The 15,359-nt window shown below is 45.0% G+C and overlaps 1 protein-coding gene across 1 annotated transcript in view; it reads left to right on the top strand.

Moving 5' to 3' along the window:
* Window positions 1–15,359, top strand: part of kif21b (kinesin family member 21B) — a 117,210-nt gene that overhangs the window by 63,924 nt on the left and 37,927 nt on the right. Inside the window, 7 exon segments of the mRNA XM_056301305.1 lie at window positions 6,009–6,198; window positions 6,433–6,496; window positions 8,253–8,477; window positions 9,990–10,122; window positions 10,321–10,438; window positions 10,882–10,884; window positions 14,606–14,794. Of these exon segments, the coding sequence (XP_056157280.1) occupies window positions 6,009–6,198; window positions 6,433–6,496; window positions 8,253–8,477; window positions 9,990–10,122; window positions 10,321–10,438; window positions 10,882–10,884; window positions 14,606–14,794 (922 nt within the window).

Genomic DNA, 15,359 nt, shown 5'->3' with positions numbered 1-15,359 from the left:
TTGTCGGCTGCACATCCATGATGCGAATCTCCCGGTCCACCACATCCCAAAGGTGCTCTATTGGATTGAGATCTGGTGACTGTGGAGGCCATCTGAGTACAGTGAACTCATTGTCATGTTCAAGAAACCAGTCTGAGATGATTCGAGCTTTATGACATGGCGCGTTATCCTGCTGGAAGTAGCCATCAGAAGATGGGAACACTGTGGTCATAAAGGGATGGACATGGTCAGCAACAATACTCAGGTAGGCTGTGGCGTTGACACGATGCTCAATTGGTACTAAGGGGCCCAAAGTGTGCCAAGAAAATATCCCCCACACCATTACACCACCACCACCAGCCTGAACCGTTGATATAAGGCAGGATGGATCCATGCTTTCATGTTGTTGACGCCAAATTCGGACCCTACCATCCGAATGTCGCAGCAGAAATCGAGACTCATCAGACCAGGCAACTTTTTTCAATCTTCTATTGTCCAATTTTGGTGAGCCTGTGCGAATTGTAGCCTCAGTTTCCTGTTCTTAGCCGACAGGAGTGGCACCCGGTGTGGTCTTCTGCTGCTGTAGCCCATCTGCCTCAAGGTTCGACATGTTGCCTTTCTGTCAGCTCGAACCAGTCTGGCCATTCTCCTCTGACCTCTGGCATCAACAAGGCATTTTCGCCCGCAGAACTGCCGCTCACTGGATATTTTCTCTTTTTCGGACCATTCTCTGTAAACCCTAGAGATGGTTGTGCGTGAAAATCCCAGTAGATCAGCAGTTTCTGAAATACTCAGACCAGCCCGTCTGGCACCAACAACCATGCCACGTTCAAAGTCACTTAAATCACCTTTCTTCCCATTCTGATGCTCGGTTTGAACTGCAGCAGATCGTCTTGACCATGTCTACATGCCTAAATGCATTGAGTTGCTGCCATGTGATTGGCTGATTAGAAATTTGCGTTAACGAGCAGTTGGACAGATGTGCCTAATAAAGTGGCAGGTGAGTGTATATAAGGTCCCACTGTTGACAGTGCATGTCACAGCAGAAACCAAGCCATGAAGTCAAAGGAATTGTCTGTGGACCTCCGAGACAGGATTGTATCGAGGCACAGATCTGGGGAAGGGTACAAAAAAATTTCTACAGCTTTGAAGGTCCCAAAGAGCACAGTGGTCTCCGTCATTCGTAAATGGAAGAAGTTTGGATCCATCAGGATTCTTCCTACAGCTGGCTGCCCAGCCAAACTGAGCAATCGGGGGAGAAGGGCCTTGGTCAGGGAGGTGACCAAGAACCCGATGGTCACTCTGACAGAGCTCCAGCGTTCCTCTGTGGAGATGGGAGAACCTTCCAGAAGGACAACCATCTCTGCAGCACTCCACCAATCAGGCCTTTATGGTAGAGTGGCCAGACAGAAGCCTCTGCTCAGTAAAAGGCACATGACAGCCCGCTTGGAGTTTGCCAGAAAGCACCTAAAGGACTCTCAGACCATGAGAAATAAGATTCTCTGGTCTGATGAAACCAAGATTGAACTCTTTGGCCTGAATGCCAAACGTGACGTCTGGAGGAAACCAGGCACCTCTCATCACCTTGCTAATACCACCCCTACAGTGAAGCATGGTGGTGGCAGCATCATGCTGTGGGGATGTTCTTCAGCGGCAGGAACTGGGAGACTAGTCAGGACCGAGGGAAAGATGAATGGCGCAAAGTACAGAGAGATCCTTGATGTAAACCTGCTCCAGAGCGCTCAGGACCTCAGACTGGGGCGAAGGTTTACCTTTCAACACCACAACGACCCCAAGCACACAGCCAAGACAACAAAGGAGTGGCTTCGGGACAAGTCTGTGAATGTCCTTGAGTGGCCCAGCTAGAGCCCAGACTGGAACCCCATTGAACATCTCTGGAAAGACCTGAAAATAGCTGTGCAGTGACACTCCCCATCTAACCTTACAGAGCTCGAGAGGATCTTCAGAGAAGAATGGGAGAAATACCCCAAATATAGGTGTGCCAAGCTTGTAGCTTCATACCCAAGAAGCCTTGAGGCTGTAATCACTGCCAAGGGTGCCTCAACCAAGTACTGAGTAAAGGGTACTTATGTACATGCAATATTTCAGTTTTTTATTTTTAATAAATTTGCAAAAATTTCTACAAAACCTTTTTCACTTTGTCATGGGGTATTGTGTGTAGATTGATGAGAAAAAAAAGGAATTTAATCCATTTTGGAATAAGGCTGTAACATAACAAAATGTGGGGATAGAGAAGGGGTGTGAATACTTTCCGGATGCACTGTATATACACTGCTCAAAAAAATAAAGGGAACACATAAGCAATGCAATGTAGCTCCAAGTCAATCACACTTTTGAGATACCAACCTGTCCAGTTAGGAAGCAACACTGATTTGTGAATCAATTTCACCTGTTGGTAAATTGTCTAATTTCCACCAGGTGGAAATTAGACAATTTGCAAGACAACCCCTATAAAAGGAATGGATTTGCAGGTGGTGGCCACAGACCATTTGCCTGTCCTCATCTTTTCTGGCCGATCTTTGGTTAGTTTTTCATTTTGCTAGTGCCCTCACCACTAGAGGTGGCATGAGGCGGTATCTGCAACCTACAGAAGTTGCTCAGGTAGTGCAGCTCATCCAGGATGGCACATCAATGCGTGCTGTGGCAAGAAGATTTGATGTGTCTCCCAGCACAGTGTCCAGAGCATGGAGGAGGTACCAGGAGACAGGCCAGTACACCAGGAGACGTGGAGGGGGCCGCAGGAGGACAACAACCCCGCAGCAGGACCGCTATCTGGTCCTTTGTGCAAGGAGGAACAGGAGGAGCACTGCCGGAGCCCTACAAAACGACCTTCAACAGGCCACTAATGTGCAGGTTTCTGCTCAAACAGTGAGAAACAATGCATGAGGATGGTATGAGGGCCCGACATCCACAATTGGGGCCTGTGCTCACAGCCCAACACCGTGCAGCCCGATTGACCTTTGCCAGAGAACATCTTGGTTGGCAGATTCGCCATTGGCGCCCTGTGCTCTTCACAGATGAGAGCAGGTTCACACTGAACACATGTGACAGACGTGAGAGAGTCTGGAGACGCTGTGGAGAACGTTCTGCTGCCTGCAACATCCTCCAGCATGACCGGTTTGGCGGTGGGTCAGTGATGGTCTGGGGAGGCATATCCTTGGAGGGCCGCACAGACCTCTACGTGCTAGCCAGAGGTACCATGACTGCCATTAGGTACCGGGATGAGATCCTCGGACCCATTGTCAGACCATATGCTGGTGCAGTGGGCCCTGGGTTCCTGCTCATGCATGACAATGCTCGTCCTCATGTGGCCAGAGTGTGTCAGCAGTTTCTGTATGTCGAGGGCATTGATGCTATGGACTGGCCTGCACGTTCCCCAGACCTGAATCCAATCGAGCACCTCTGGGACATCATGTCTCGTACCATCCGCCAACGCGATGTCGCACCACAGACTGTCCAGGAGTTGACCGATGCCCTGATCCAGGTCTGGGAGGAGATCCCTCAGGAGACCATCCGTCGTCTCATCAGGAGCATGCCCAGACGTTGTAGGGAGTGCATACAGGCACGTGGAGGCCACACACACTACTGAGCCTCATTTTGAATCGTCTTGAAGAATTTCCACAGAAGTTGGATCAGCCTATGTTCTCATTTTCCACTTTGATTTTGAGTATGATTCTGAATCCAGACCTTAATGGGCTAATGATTTTGATTTCCATTGATCATTCTTAGGTTATTTTGCTCTAAACACATTCCTCTGTCTAATAAATAAAGATTTTCAGCTGAAATATTTCATTCATCGAGGTCTATATTGTGTTTTTAGGTGTTCCCTTTATTTTTTTGAGCAGTGTATATATATGTCCACAGGATGTTGCAATGAAAGCTCAACAATTCAGGAGGAAAGATTTTTTTTTTTTTTACAGTTCAAAGTTGTTAAATGGCAGAACAAGCTTGTTTCGTGCTCAATGCACTCATCAGCTGCTGACATCGTTACAGTAAACATCCTTATTTATACCGGTTGCCTCTGTTCTATGTGCGGTGTTCAATTTCAGGATAGGGGGATGGGCCAATCTACGGTTAGAACATTGGTACATTTGAACTGGGTAGAGGGGTGGGCCAAGCTAATGATGGCTGACCTTAAAAAAGGTATGACACAACACAACATTATTCCAGTAGCAAGAAGACATATGGTGCAGCCTAAAGCTATCTTTGCAAAAAGTGCTCCCCATACACTAAAGATGTTATCAAACCAATCGAGGCCCCACATGCCGTGGCCCGCCTTTTGCTTCATCTCATTTGCCAATTCATCTAGTTTGCCCATGGCTTTAGTGAAAGAACCCGCGGGTGCAGTGTTGGGAATGAATGTACAACAAACATTGCCGAACATTGCACAAACACCTCCCATCTCTGCCAATATCATATCTAAGGCAAGTCTGTTTTGTTTTTTTATACACATACACACACACACACACACACACACACACACACACACACACATATAAATATAATGTGTGTATATATATGTGTATATATATATAATGTACATAGCATTTTTCTTCTTTTCCGGAAACCATCAATGGTGTTGATAAAAGTGCACAACAAATGAGTCTCACTTTCAAGAGAAGACAACTACAAAGTGGACACTTACACTGGACTAACAGAGGGCCCTTTGAAAATTAGGTTTAACTCCCATATGAATAGCTTCAGGAATGAGCATGCAGGAAATGCAACGATCTTAAGCCGCCACATTTGGTCATTGGTAAACAAGAATATTACTTATTCTATTTCATGGAAAATCCTCACGAAGAACAATGCATATTCAATTAGCGGCAAAAGATGTAACCTGTGCTTGGCAGAGAAATATTTTATTATTTGCAAGCCTGAGATGTCCACCTTGAACAGTAGAATTGGCCATCGGCTGTAGACATAGAAAAAAACATCTCCTTTGCAATTACAAGTAAACCAATGTCTTTATTATCCCCCTTCCATTAGATGATACACATGTGACATTTATTAGATGTTATATTTTTATATTTTTACTGTCTGCCCTTCCAACTGTGCCCCAGCACCACTCTGCTATATGATATATGTTAAGTACCTCATTTGATGTTATCTTGTTATATTTTAATATTTTGTGTGCTTTTTCAACACTGCCCTGGCCCTTTAAATCCTTGCTTTTTCAAAACAAGCCCCAACCCCCTACCCCATTGGTTGTAATGTTTTCTATCCCCCCATTGGTTGCTGTGCATCGTAACTACCTACCCCATTGATTGTAATTTTTCAAAAATGTTCATGTAACTTCTTGCTTCTCATTGGTTTGCTGTCCACTGTAACTAGAGGCATGACGCGGGGCAACGTAGTATTTATTGACTGTATTTGTTCGTTCTTGTTTTATCACATTGGCAGCTGATGAGTGTGTGACACATGAAACAATCTTGTACTGCAATGTATTAAAGTGTTTATCCTACATCTTTCTTATATATATATATATATATATACACACACACACACACACACATATATATATACAGACATACACACACACACACACACACACACACACACACACACATATATATATATATATATATATATATATATATATATATATATATATATATATATATATATATATATATATATATATATGGTTAGTTGGTTGTTTGGGCCCTGCATAAAAAGGTTAAGCTGGATTTTGAAATATTTCAAAAAGTCACATTATCTCATTCCTCAGAGAGCATTACTTGAGGAGGCCTAGACAAGGATTAATGTGCCAGTCCTACACGAACACATTTCTGCAGTGGAAGAATTACTTTATGTAATCGGTTTTTTGAAGAGTAAAATATACCAAGATATAAGGTCATTATTTGAAGATTAAAATGTTAAAAACTTATGTACTTAAAATATTAAAATTCTTCCCTTATGGATAAAGGCAATCCTTTTTCCCACGATGCAAGGCTGAGGCCACCATCCTCATTAACTGTGCTGATTGGTTGCTTGTCTCTGTGCAGGGGAAGCGTGTGGCAGGTGAGGATGGTTCGGAGGGCTTCAGTGACCTGTACCAGGAAAATGCCATGCTGCAGAGAGAAAATGACACACTGCGACTCAGGGTAAAGGCCATGCAAGAGACCATTGAGCATCTCAACACCCGCGTCACACAGCTGCTGGCCAATGAGGTCAGCACACTGCTTACCAAATCAAGTACGTACAAAGACATACATCATTTCTTTAATTATTTGAATGCTACCTTCTTTTACCTGTTAGATTTAAAAGAGTGAAAACAACTTGTCTGCATTCCTGGAATTTTTTCCACTTCCTCATTAAAGATACAGCACTTTTACATGAAGGAATCACAGGGATATGTTTAAATTTGAACAGACCTTCGAGGATTCTGTGACCTTTTTCTGTTACCTTTATTGTGTTTTGGAACCCTAGGTGAGGGCAACGAGGAGATTGGGGCTCTGATCCAGAACTACATCAGGGAAGTGGAGGAGATCAGGTATGGCCTCAAATATTGCCAAGCCTGTGCATGCTGCACTCTGTTATAACCCAGAGACTACTTTTCAATATGTAACTCTCAAGCATTTTACCATATTCCCAAACTGCATTTAAATAATTTCAGTGTCACTTACTTAGAAATTGGACCGCAATCATATTTTGATTTTACCACCTTCTTGCCCTTCGTCTTACTTTTTTCATTGCTGCATTGATCCATTTTACACCTAAAAATAGCTGCAAGGAATTATTACATTAATTGATAAATGGCTGTTTTTAAAGAGGTAGATGCCTTTTAGAGAGGTAAACCATTAATTAAATTTATTTTTTGAGCTAAAAACGTATTGATATATTTCCCTAGGGGGATAAAAACGATTGAGCTGGTAAAACTGGTGATAAATTCAACAAAAAAGTGAGAATGGATCACGAGTGAATTAAAGGAGAAAGTCAGTGCTTCTCTTTCTTTCGAGGTAAAATGCAAATTACAATTTGATCTGATTTACTGACATCATATGAGGGCATCAAAAACCTGCCGGCACACGTAGGGTACAATGCGTTAAACCAGTAAAATAATAGAAAAGTAATAAATAATTTTTAACCAACGAGCCGGGGCATGGTATTCCACTATACTTCCACCTTCAGCCTCGACTCGATTGCCTCTTAATTCCCACTCCACTTTTTTTTTTTTTTTTTTTACATTTTTTCAAAATATGGGTGTGCTGAGACTCACTGAAAGCAAGTATTTACTTAAACATTAATTTATTTGAAAATGGCGACAGGAGTGGCTGCAAGTCCATGAATACTGGGATGGCATCGAGCGCTTTACCTGCACCCCCATCCAGAGGGTTAGCGGTTGTGTCAAGAAGGGCGTCCAACATAAAATTTTGCCAAATCAGTATGTGGATTAACAAGACCATAAAGGATCAGTCAAGGCCCAGGTTAACAACAGCTGCCATTGGTGCTGTGCCCTCACATGGTACCGATGGAAACTATAAAATCCGCTGTTGCGGCTCCTGAAAATCAGGGAACAAGCTGACAGAAGAATTAATGTATTTGAAACCTATAAATGCCTTCCTTCCATTCTTGATTTCACCCAAAAACACTAATAAATATCTGACTTAAATTGGACTGAAGGTTACAAAATTAATTTTCATCTGTATAGGTATGTCATCTGCATAGGTATATATATCATCATTAACACACTCAAAAAATTGCACTGGGATGTGATAATTTAACTGGAACATTTTTTCTCCCAATTGTATCCGACAAATTGCCCCACTCTTCCGAGCCTTCCGGTTGCTGCTTCACCCCCCTCTGCCGATCTGGGGAGGGCTGCAGACTACCACATGCCTCCTCTGATACATGTGGAGTCGCCAGCCGCTTCTTTTCACCTGACAGTGAGGAGTTTTGCCAGGGGGATTTAGCACATGGGAGGATCACGCTATTCCCCCCAGTTCCCCCGAACAGGCGCCACGACCAGTGCAGTGACCAGGACACATACCCCCATCTGGCTTCCCACCCACGGACATGGCCAATTGTGTCTGTAGGGACGCCCAACCAAGCTGGAGGTAACATGGGGATTTGAAGCAGCGATCCCCGTGTTGGTAGGCAACGAAATAGACTGCTACGCCACCCAGATGCCTGGAACATTGTTAAAAGGGTTGCATTAAAACCACCAGGGAGATCCTAAAAAAAAAAGAAAAGTGAAAGACATGCATTTTACTCTCCAGTTTTCTCTTCTGCCCCACCTCATCTTTTAGATCGAAGCTCCTGGAGAGCGAGGCCATGAACGAGTCCCTCCGGCGTCAGGTGTCTCGACTCTCTTCTCGCTCTGCATTCCCCACGTCCACACTGAGCCCCGCTCCAGGTCACCCTCCTGGCTCCTCCCCCGCCACCATGTCCATGGAGGCCGAGATGACGGACGTTATCCGACGGGCCAAGCTGGACATTGAGAGACTGAAAAAGAAGGAGAGGAGACAGAGAAGGATGAGGTGAGGTGAAAGGCAGACAAGGGTTTTGATTGTGTGTGTTTGTGTGTGTGTGTGTGTGTGTGTGTGTGTGTGTGTGTGTGTGTGTGTGTGTGTGTGTGTGTGTGTGTGTGTGTGTGTGTGTGTGTGTGTGTGTGTGTGTGTGTTTCGGCCTTGATTACAAAAGATTGTAACTAGATTTACAATAAAACTCAACAGAAATTGATTCACTCATAGATTCTCTGATTAGAAAATAAAAAAATACATAATTTACAAGGGTGGCACAGTGGCGCAGTGGTTAGTGTGGTCTCCTCACAGCAAGAAGGTCCTGGTTTGAGTCCCGGGGTCGTCCAACCTTAGGGGTCGTCCTCTGTGTGGAGTTTGCATGTTCTCCTCGTGTGTGTGTGGGTTTCCTCTGGGTGCTCCAGTTTCCTCCCACAGTCCAAAGGCATGTAGGTCAGGTGAATCGGCCATACTAAATTGTCCCTAGGTGTGTGTGTGTGTGTGTGTGTGTGTGTGTGGGGTGGGGTGGGGTGTGGTGTGGGGGGGTGGTGGGGGGCTGTGATGGCCTGGCGGCCTGTCTAGGGTGTCTCCCCGCCTGCCACCCAATGATCGCTGGGATAGGCTCCAGCATCCCTGTGACCCTGAGAGCAGGATAAGCGGTTTGGATAATGGATGCATGGATGGATAATTTACAAATTCAAGACACAACTCCTTTAGTCTCCCCAGCACTTGCATCTCCAAAAACTGTAACTTGATTCCAATGTGATCTCCTGCCACACCCTTGTCTCTGCACTCTTTGGAGAGCTAGAAAAACCAAAATGAGTTAATCAGTTTTTTTCTTCTTCTGCCATAACACTCGCACACACTTTTCCTTCCTCGTTCTGTTCCCTCTTACATGGGGAGGCACCTCACAAGTCGATTAGGGCTTATGGGAAGATGGCATTTGAATGGAATTGGGATGTGGCCAGGGCTTTTTAGCAATGCCGGCATGGGCACAGGATGGTCTAATTCATTTGGCGTTGTGGTCGTATTGGTTAGAAAGGGCACAGACACATGCGAAGCCTAACAGACTAATTTAGCTTTGATGGAGCAAGGACCAAGGGACGGTGAAAGAGAGAGATGGGGCAGATGATGAACTGGAGAGTCGTTAATGAGGGGATGAATAGGATGGGCAATAAACTGAGATAAGCTGAAGGCAAAGAGAGAGAGCGGGGGATGAGCTAAAGAGGTCTTTGCTAATGACTTTGCTGGTCTGATTTTGCTATGAACCCGTCACTTGGCAATGCTCCCAAAGCCCAAATTTAATGGATGTATGGAACCGATGATGTTTCAGTCACATTGGAAAGACAGAAGGTTTTTATCACGGTAATTTACAGAAAACCAAGTACGGTGTACAAACCTAAGAACAAAATCCATTGTATATGGTAGGCAAATTTGATGGAATTGTCCATCATATGGGAATAATGATAGTTTACTTTGTATAGCAGTTGTGACTTGACTGGACTAATAGCTTTTCTCTTCTTGCAGTCCAGAGTTGGAGAAAGGCGTTAAGAAAAGAGTGAAGCTCCAGCCTTACGAGAATGGAGAGAACGGGCAGAATGGACAAAATGGCCAGAATGGCCAGAACGGAGAGATTGATTCAGATGACAACTGCACTGAGGTAAAAGAGGTTTTTGGTAAAAATTATCATAGCAAAAACAAACAGTGGATGCAAGTCTCATATATATATGTGTGTGTGTGTGTGTGTGTGTGTGTGTGTGTGTGTGTGTGTGTGTGTGTGTGTGTGTGTGTGTGTGTGTGTGTGTGTGTGTGTGTGTGTTTATGTGCATACGTCTAGGATATGATGTCTCCACTGCAGGAGGAGAGTGGCTGTGATGATGATGAGGGGGAGGATGAAGAGGAAGGCAGGGAGGAAGAGGAGGAGTTTGACAGTGACGAGAGCCAGGTGGATTCGGAGTCTGATTCAGATGAGAAAGGTATTTGCCATGAGTTGTTGGGAAATGATGTATGCTCTGACAGACTTTGACTCAAGGCACTAGATTTATTGACTCCAACACAATATATACTCAAACCATTCACAGACCACTTTATCACCATTACGCTGCCACCATTAAAACTAATGCCGACTTGATTCCAGGTTTTTCTACATGGAAGTGAAAAACATAGAGGGCTATTTTTTAATGATCTAAACGCATGGTCTAAAGCACATGGTGCGAGTGCATTTAGGGTGGGTTCAAATCCACTTTTGCTAGTTGGACAGTGGAGTCTGAGCCCAAAGTAAAGCACATGGTTCAAAGGCGTTCATAGGTGTGTTTTGGGTGTAACATGAAATAAACCAATCAAAATGTCATCTCCTCTTCCCTTTAAAAGTCAGGTGCGCTTTCACCCTGGTGGATTGCTATTCTAATAGCGGTCCCAGAAAGTTGAATAAGTTCATCTGGACACACTGTTTAATCCCCCACTGTTTAACCAGGGAACTGTTTCATCCATCATCTAAGTGCCTTCATCGGTCTCAGCTGACTTCAGGTGTCCCCAACCTTATAAACGGCACAGTTGCATAACGACTGAAATTGGCAGAGTTGCATCAGGAATCAGGAACACTTTGTCATTTCATTTCATGTACTTGCATAAATGAAATGAAACGAAATGCCATTTCCCCTAGCCCACAGCAGTACAACACAAAGACAAAAACACATCCAAAAACTACAAGAACACACATATCCAAACTAACACTTATATCCAAACTAAACAAAACAATCGCTGTCCAAGGGAACGAACGACCGCTGGGCCTCACGGGCCAGCAGCCAGCCCAGCCTGCCCTCCATGCCCCGCTAGACCACCCCTGGTGCCTCCTCCCTGGATGCAGCCCCATGCAGGGGCTGTGGTGACTGGGCCCACCGGATGAAGCAGACCAAGCTCTCCCAGCCGATCCAGCGCCATCTCTCCCAGCCAGACACCCCCGACCCCCCCCCCCCCCACTCCACACAACGACATCAAAAACGCCACAGTCAATGACAGGCGAGGCTGCTGCCAGACCGCCCTCGGCATTATTGAAACTGCTGGTCTGTGTGGGCTAGCAGTTAGCCTAGCCTGCCCCACCTCTGCATCCTGTCAGACCGCCCACAGTGTCACCTACTCAGGCGCAACTCAGGGCAAGGCCGTTGTCCCAGGGCCCACAGAATGCAGCAGACTAAGCCCTCCCAGCCAATCCAGCTCCAGCTCTCCCAGCCATCAAACGAAGACAAAACTTAGATGCAGACGTGGACAAAGACACTGCATGGATGGTACTGGGTGAGGCCGCCGCAAATGTGAATTTGCGCCGCTATCTTCCCACACTGGTACTGGGTGAGGCTGCTGCAAATGTGAATTCGCACCGCCATCTTCCCACACTGGAAGCGGAATTTTAAACAATGTTTAATCAGGGAAACGTTTCTTCCATCATGTAAATGCCTACATCAGTCTCAGCTGACTACAGGTATCCCCAACCTTATAAACGGCACAGTTGCATAACGACTGAAACCGGCACAGTTGCATTACAACCGAAACCAGCGATCGGTTTCATATGCAAATTGCCATGACCATTTATTGGAGTTATAATAGCCGTGTGTATTGTAAACAGAGGACTGGGGAATAATTACAATCACAGCATTGTAAGATGGCAACAGATTTTCTTTCAGAGCCCCCCCCCCCCCCCCCCCAGTTCAGGGATGGTCGTTCCCTCTTTGAGATTGAACACAACTGAGATGCAGTATTTGGAAAATACACGTCTCAACTATTCTGACACTCCCGCCACATACAGAATCATCACAGGTTTACGCTTAGATAGCTGTTGTCCTTCTCCTCTCTTCGATTGGCTGGTACACTGTTTGGGTGTCTTCCTGGCTTTGACAAACGCTCAGTTAGGATAACCACACTTAACCAGGGCCTGTTTAATGTGGGATTTCTCCCCTTCCCCAGCCGTTGTGTCGGTGGGGACGTTGTCAGCTCAGTGGTACAGCATCCTAATGACTCCTAGTTTGTGCTTCAGTGGATGATGGTTTACTGTAAACATCAGTCAAATGTCCCCCATCACCAATTGCACAATTGCAATTTCACAGTCTAAGAAGGCTAACTTGTCATTTTTTACATCCTCCCTGGTGAACTTGATGTGGTTGTCCATAGAATGAATTTGGTGTGTGTAATGTCGTACATCCTGAGATTTAATTTTAACCCAGGTGTCATTCGCAAATCTGAACCAGTGGCTAGGTGGTGTCCCTGGATAGGACATCAGAGCCCTCTTTTCCACTCCCTCCATGTACAAATTGGCCACTATAAGTGAAACTGGGGAACTGGGGACCAGCTTCATGGACAAGGCTTCTGGGTAGTCCAAACGGTTTGCCTGTCTTAGTGCAATCATTCAGGACACGGTTCTGTGGGACCCCCCCACATGTCCACAGCTTTTAACCTGCTCAACACCTAACCACCAGTTGTCCTGGGCCAAAGTGGTGGTCTGCGGTTGCAAGAGAGGCTCGGACGAGGCTGCCTCCCCTCCTCATCTAGGCCTCTCCAACCGCTACGTGACCCTGTCTGATGACACGCTGATCCCTCCGACACGTCTCGATCGGGGCCCTTCTGTGAAAATGGCACCTGCCGTCACTGCAGCTACCCTGTTGGTGGCTAGCGGTGTTCAGGTGGCTTGCCATCCCACCGTGAAGCCAAACCAACAGCACTCATCTTTGGTAATGACCTCCTCTTCCCATCATAAGATCCTGATCAGATGCTCTCAAAGTCTTCCGTGCCCCAAGATGGCAGAGAAATCATTTCTCAGAGCTGATGTCGCTGCCTCGTCACAACACTTTCTTGCTCGGACACCACATAAAAATACTGCGCCATTGACTTTAAGACCAGGTTTTTGTTGGTCAGTCGCTTTCAGGTGCTTCAAGATAGCAATGCGCCAACAATGTACCTGACCACACCTTATTTTAAGATCAATGCTCCCATGGACAGATAGGCGCAAGTACATTTGCTATTTAAATAATGTGGGCGCTGGACAGGAAAATGACAACCGCATCGGTCTTGCAAAGACACTTGCACGTGCTAGGCGCCGCTTTTCACCGCCTATAAGATAGAGCCTATGTAGTGTGTTTATTACTAATACAACAGGTGTACTGCTGATGCAGTAGAGTCACTCCAGGCTCTCGTCTTCAGCCAAAATAAAGCCAAACCCCTCTTCCACAATATTTTTCTCACTCCAGTTATGTAAGAACAACAAGACAATAGGCCTCAAGCAAAAAGTCTTACATTTTTGTTAAATTTTATTCTTAAACTGCGTAAGAGGAATCGATGTCGGATTCACCAGTCATTTCTTAATCACCCAAATTTGTTCTGCAGGTGTGTGTACATTGTTGAATGCCAATTAGTTGTAGATTGTATGGGAGAGCCAGTGAACCTTAAGTTAGAATAACCTCAAAAACACAATTCAATAACCTCCACAATCAATAAAGCTGATTTTGGGTATTGTGCAAAACAGTATTTAGAGGAATCTAAACACGTGATCAAGTGTTACCTTTAGATCAAGATATGCATGGATGTAGCCAAGGTGGGGTCGGGCTGGTTGGTCACCCTTCCCCAAAAAAGGAAATGTCCAAAAAGTATAACTAAAGCATGTTCAATGAAACCTAGAGCAGATACCTTCGGAACAAAATGTCCATTATTTCGTGATGCTTCTACTAAATTTCATATTTTAGGATACTATAAAGTATTGTGTATTTGTAGCCACATAAGGTCAAAGGGTGGCTTGCATAAGGTATCCTGTGCTCACATCCACGACCCTGAGAGCAGGATAAGTGGTTTGGATAATGGATGGCTGGATCCTGTGCTCACAATAAAAGGTCCACTTTTCGGGGGAAAAAACCCCCCTCACCTCTCTGTAGGCTGACTAAAACCCTCATAAGCCACTCTAAAAATAACCTAAATTGAAAAAGAATATTAAAAGTTCAGAAATTAAACTACTACAGCGAGAATATACATAAAACATTGTGAGTGAACATTTTTATAGTGGAAATTTATTGTAATAAAGTCTTACCAGTTCCAGTTGTGCGAGAGCACAGTGTGAAATGATTGTTCTCTTACCCCCTCTCTGGGCCCTACGGACCCCCCCCCAGCCAACTTCCAGGCAGACCTGGCAGACTTGACCTGTGAGATAGAGATCAAACAGAAGCTGATAGATGAGCTGGAGAACAGCCAGCGGAGGCTGCTGATGCTCAAGTTGCAGTATGAAGAGAAGCTCATCCTGCTCCAGAACAAGATCAGAGACACTCAGCTGGAGAGAGACCGTGTGCTGCAGAACCTCAGTGAGTAGCCACACTGTGGCATGCAAATACCCACAGTCATAAACCTTACTGGCAGGGATACCTACATGGCAGTGGGTAATAGTGCGGCAGTAGGTATTTTCGCTATTTGTTAACGGGGATTAGCGCCTCACTTTAACAGCTTGCACTAGTTCAACAACACTACCTCTCTTTGATGATTTGACGTCCCACAAGAAATTCATGGAAGCACACTGCTGTGCTAACATATAACCTGTTCTGGCAAGGCGATATAGTTTCCAATTTATGACAACCTACATTAAAAAAAAAGTTTCATTAACACACAAAATATCTCTAAGAGTAATGTCTTGTCAGTGTTTTGAATTTTAATTTAGAAACAGGTCTTACTAGCCAAATTAAGAGGCAATGTTTTGCAGGCCGTTGTGGCTAGAAAAGTGCTATATAAAATGCAACTTGATTGATTGATTGATTGAGTACATTTTCAGTTTCCTACGTGTACCATATCTTAGGCCCAGTCTCCATCCAGCTGATTTAGATCAATAACAAACAGTGCGGTTGTAGAACTGGGAGTGCATGAGGAAGAAGGCGG

Source organism: Lampris incognitus, chromosome 2 (assembly GCF_029633865.1).
Source record: "Lampris incognitus isolate fLamInc1 chromosome 2, fLamInc1.hap2, whole genome shotgun sequence".
In the NCBI taxonomy this organism is placed as follows: Eukaryota; Metazoa; Chordata; class Actinopteri; order Lampriformes; family Lampridae; genus Lampris; species Lampris incognitus.
This window is presented reverse-complemented; position numbering and strand designations above follow the sequence as displayed.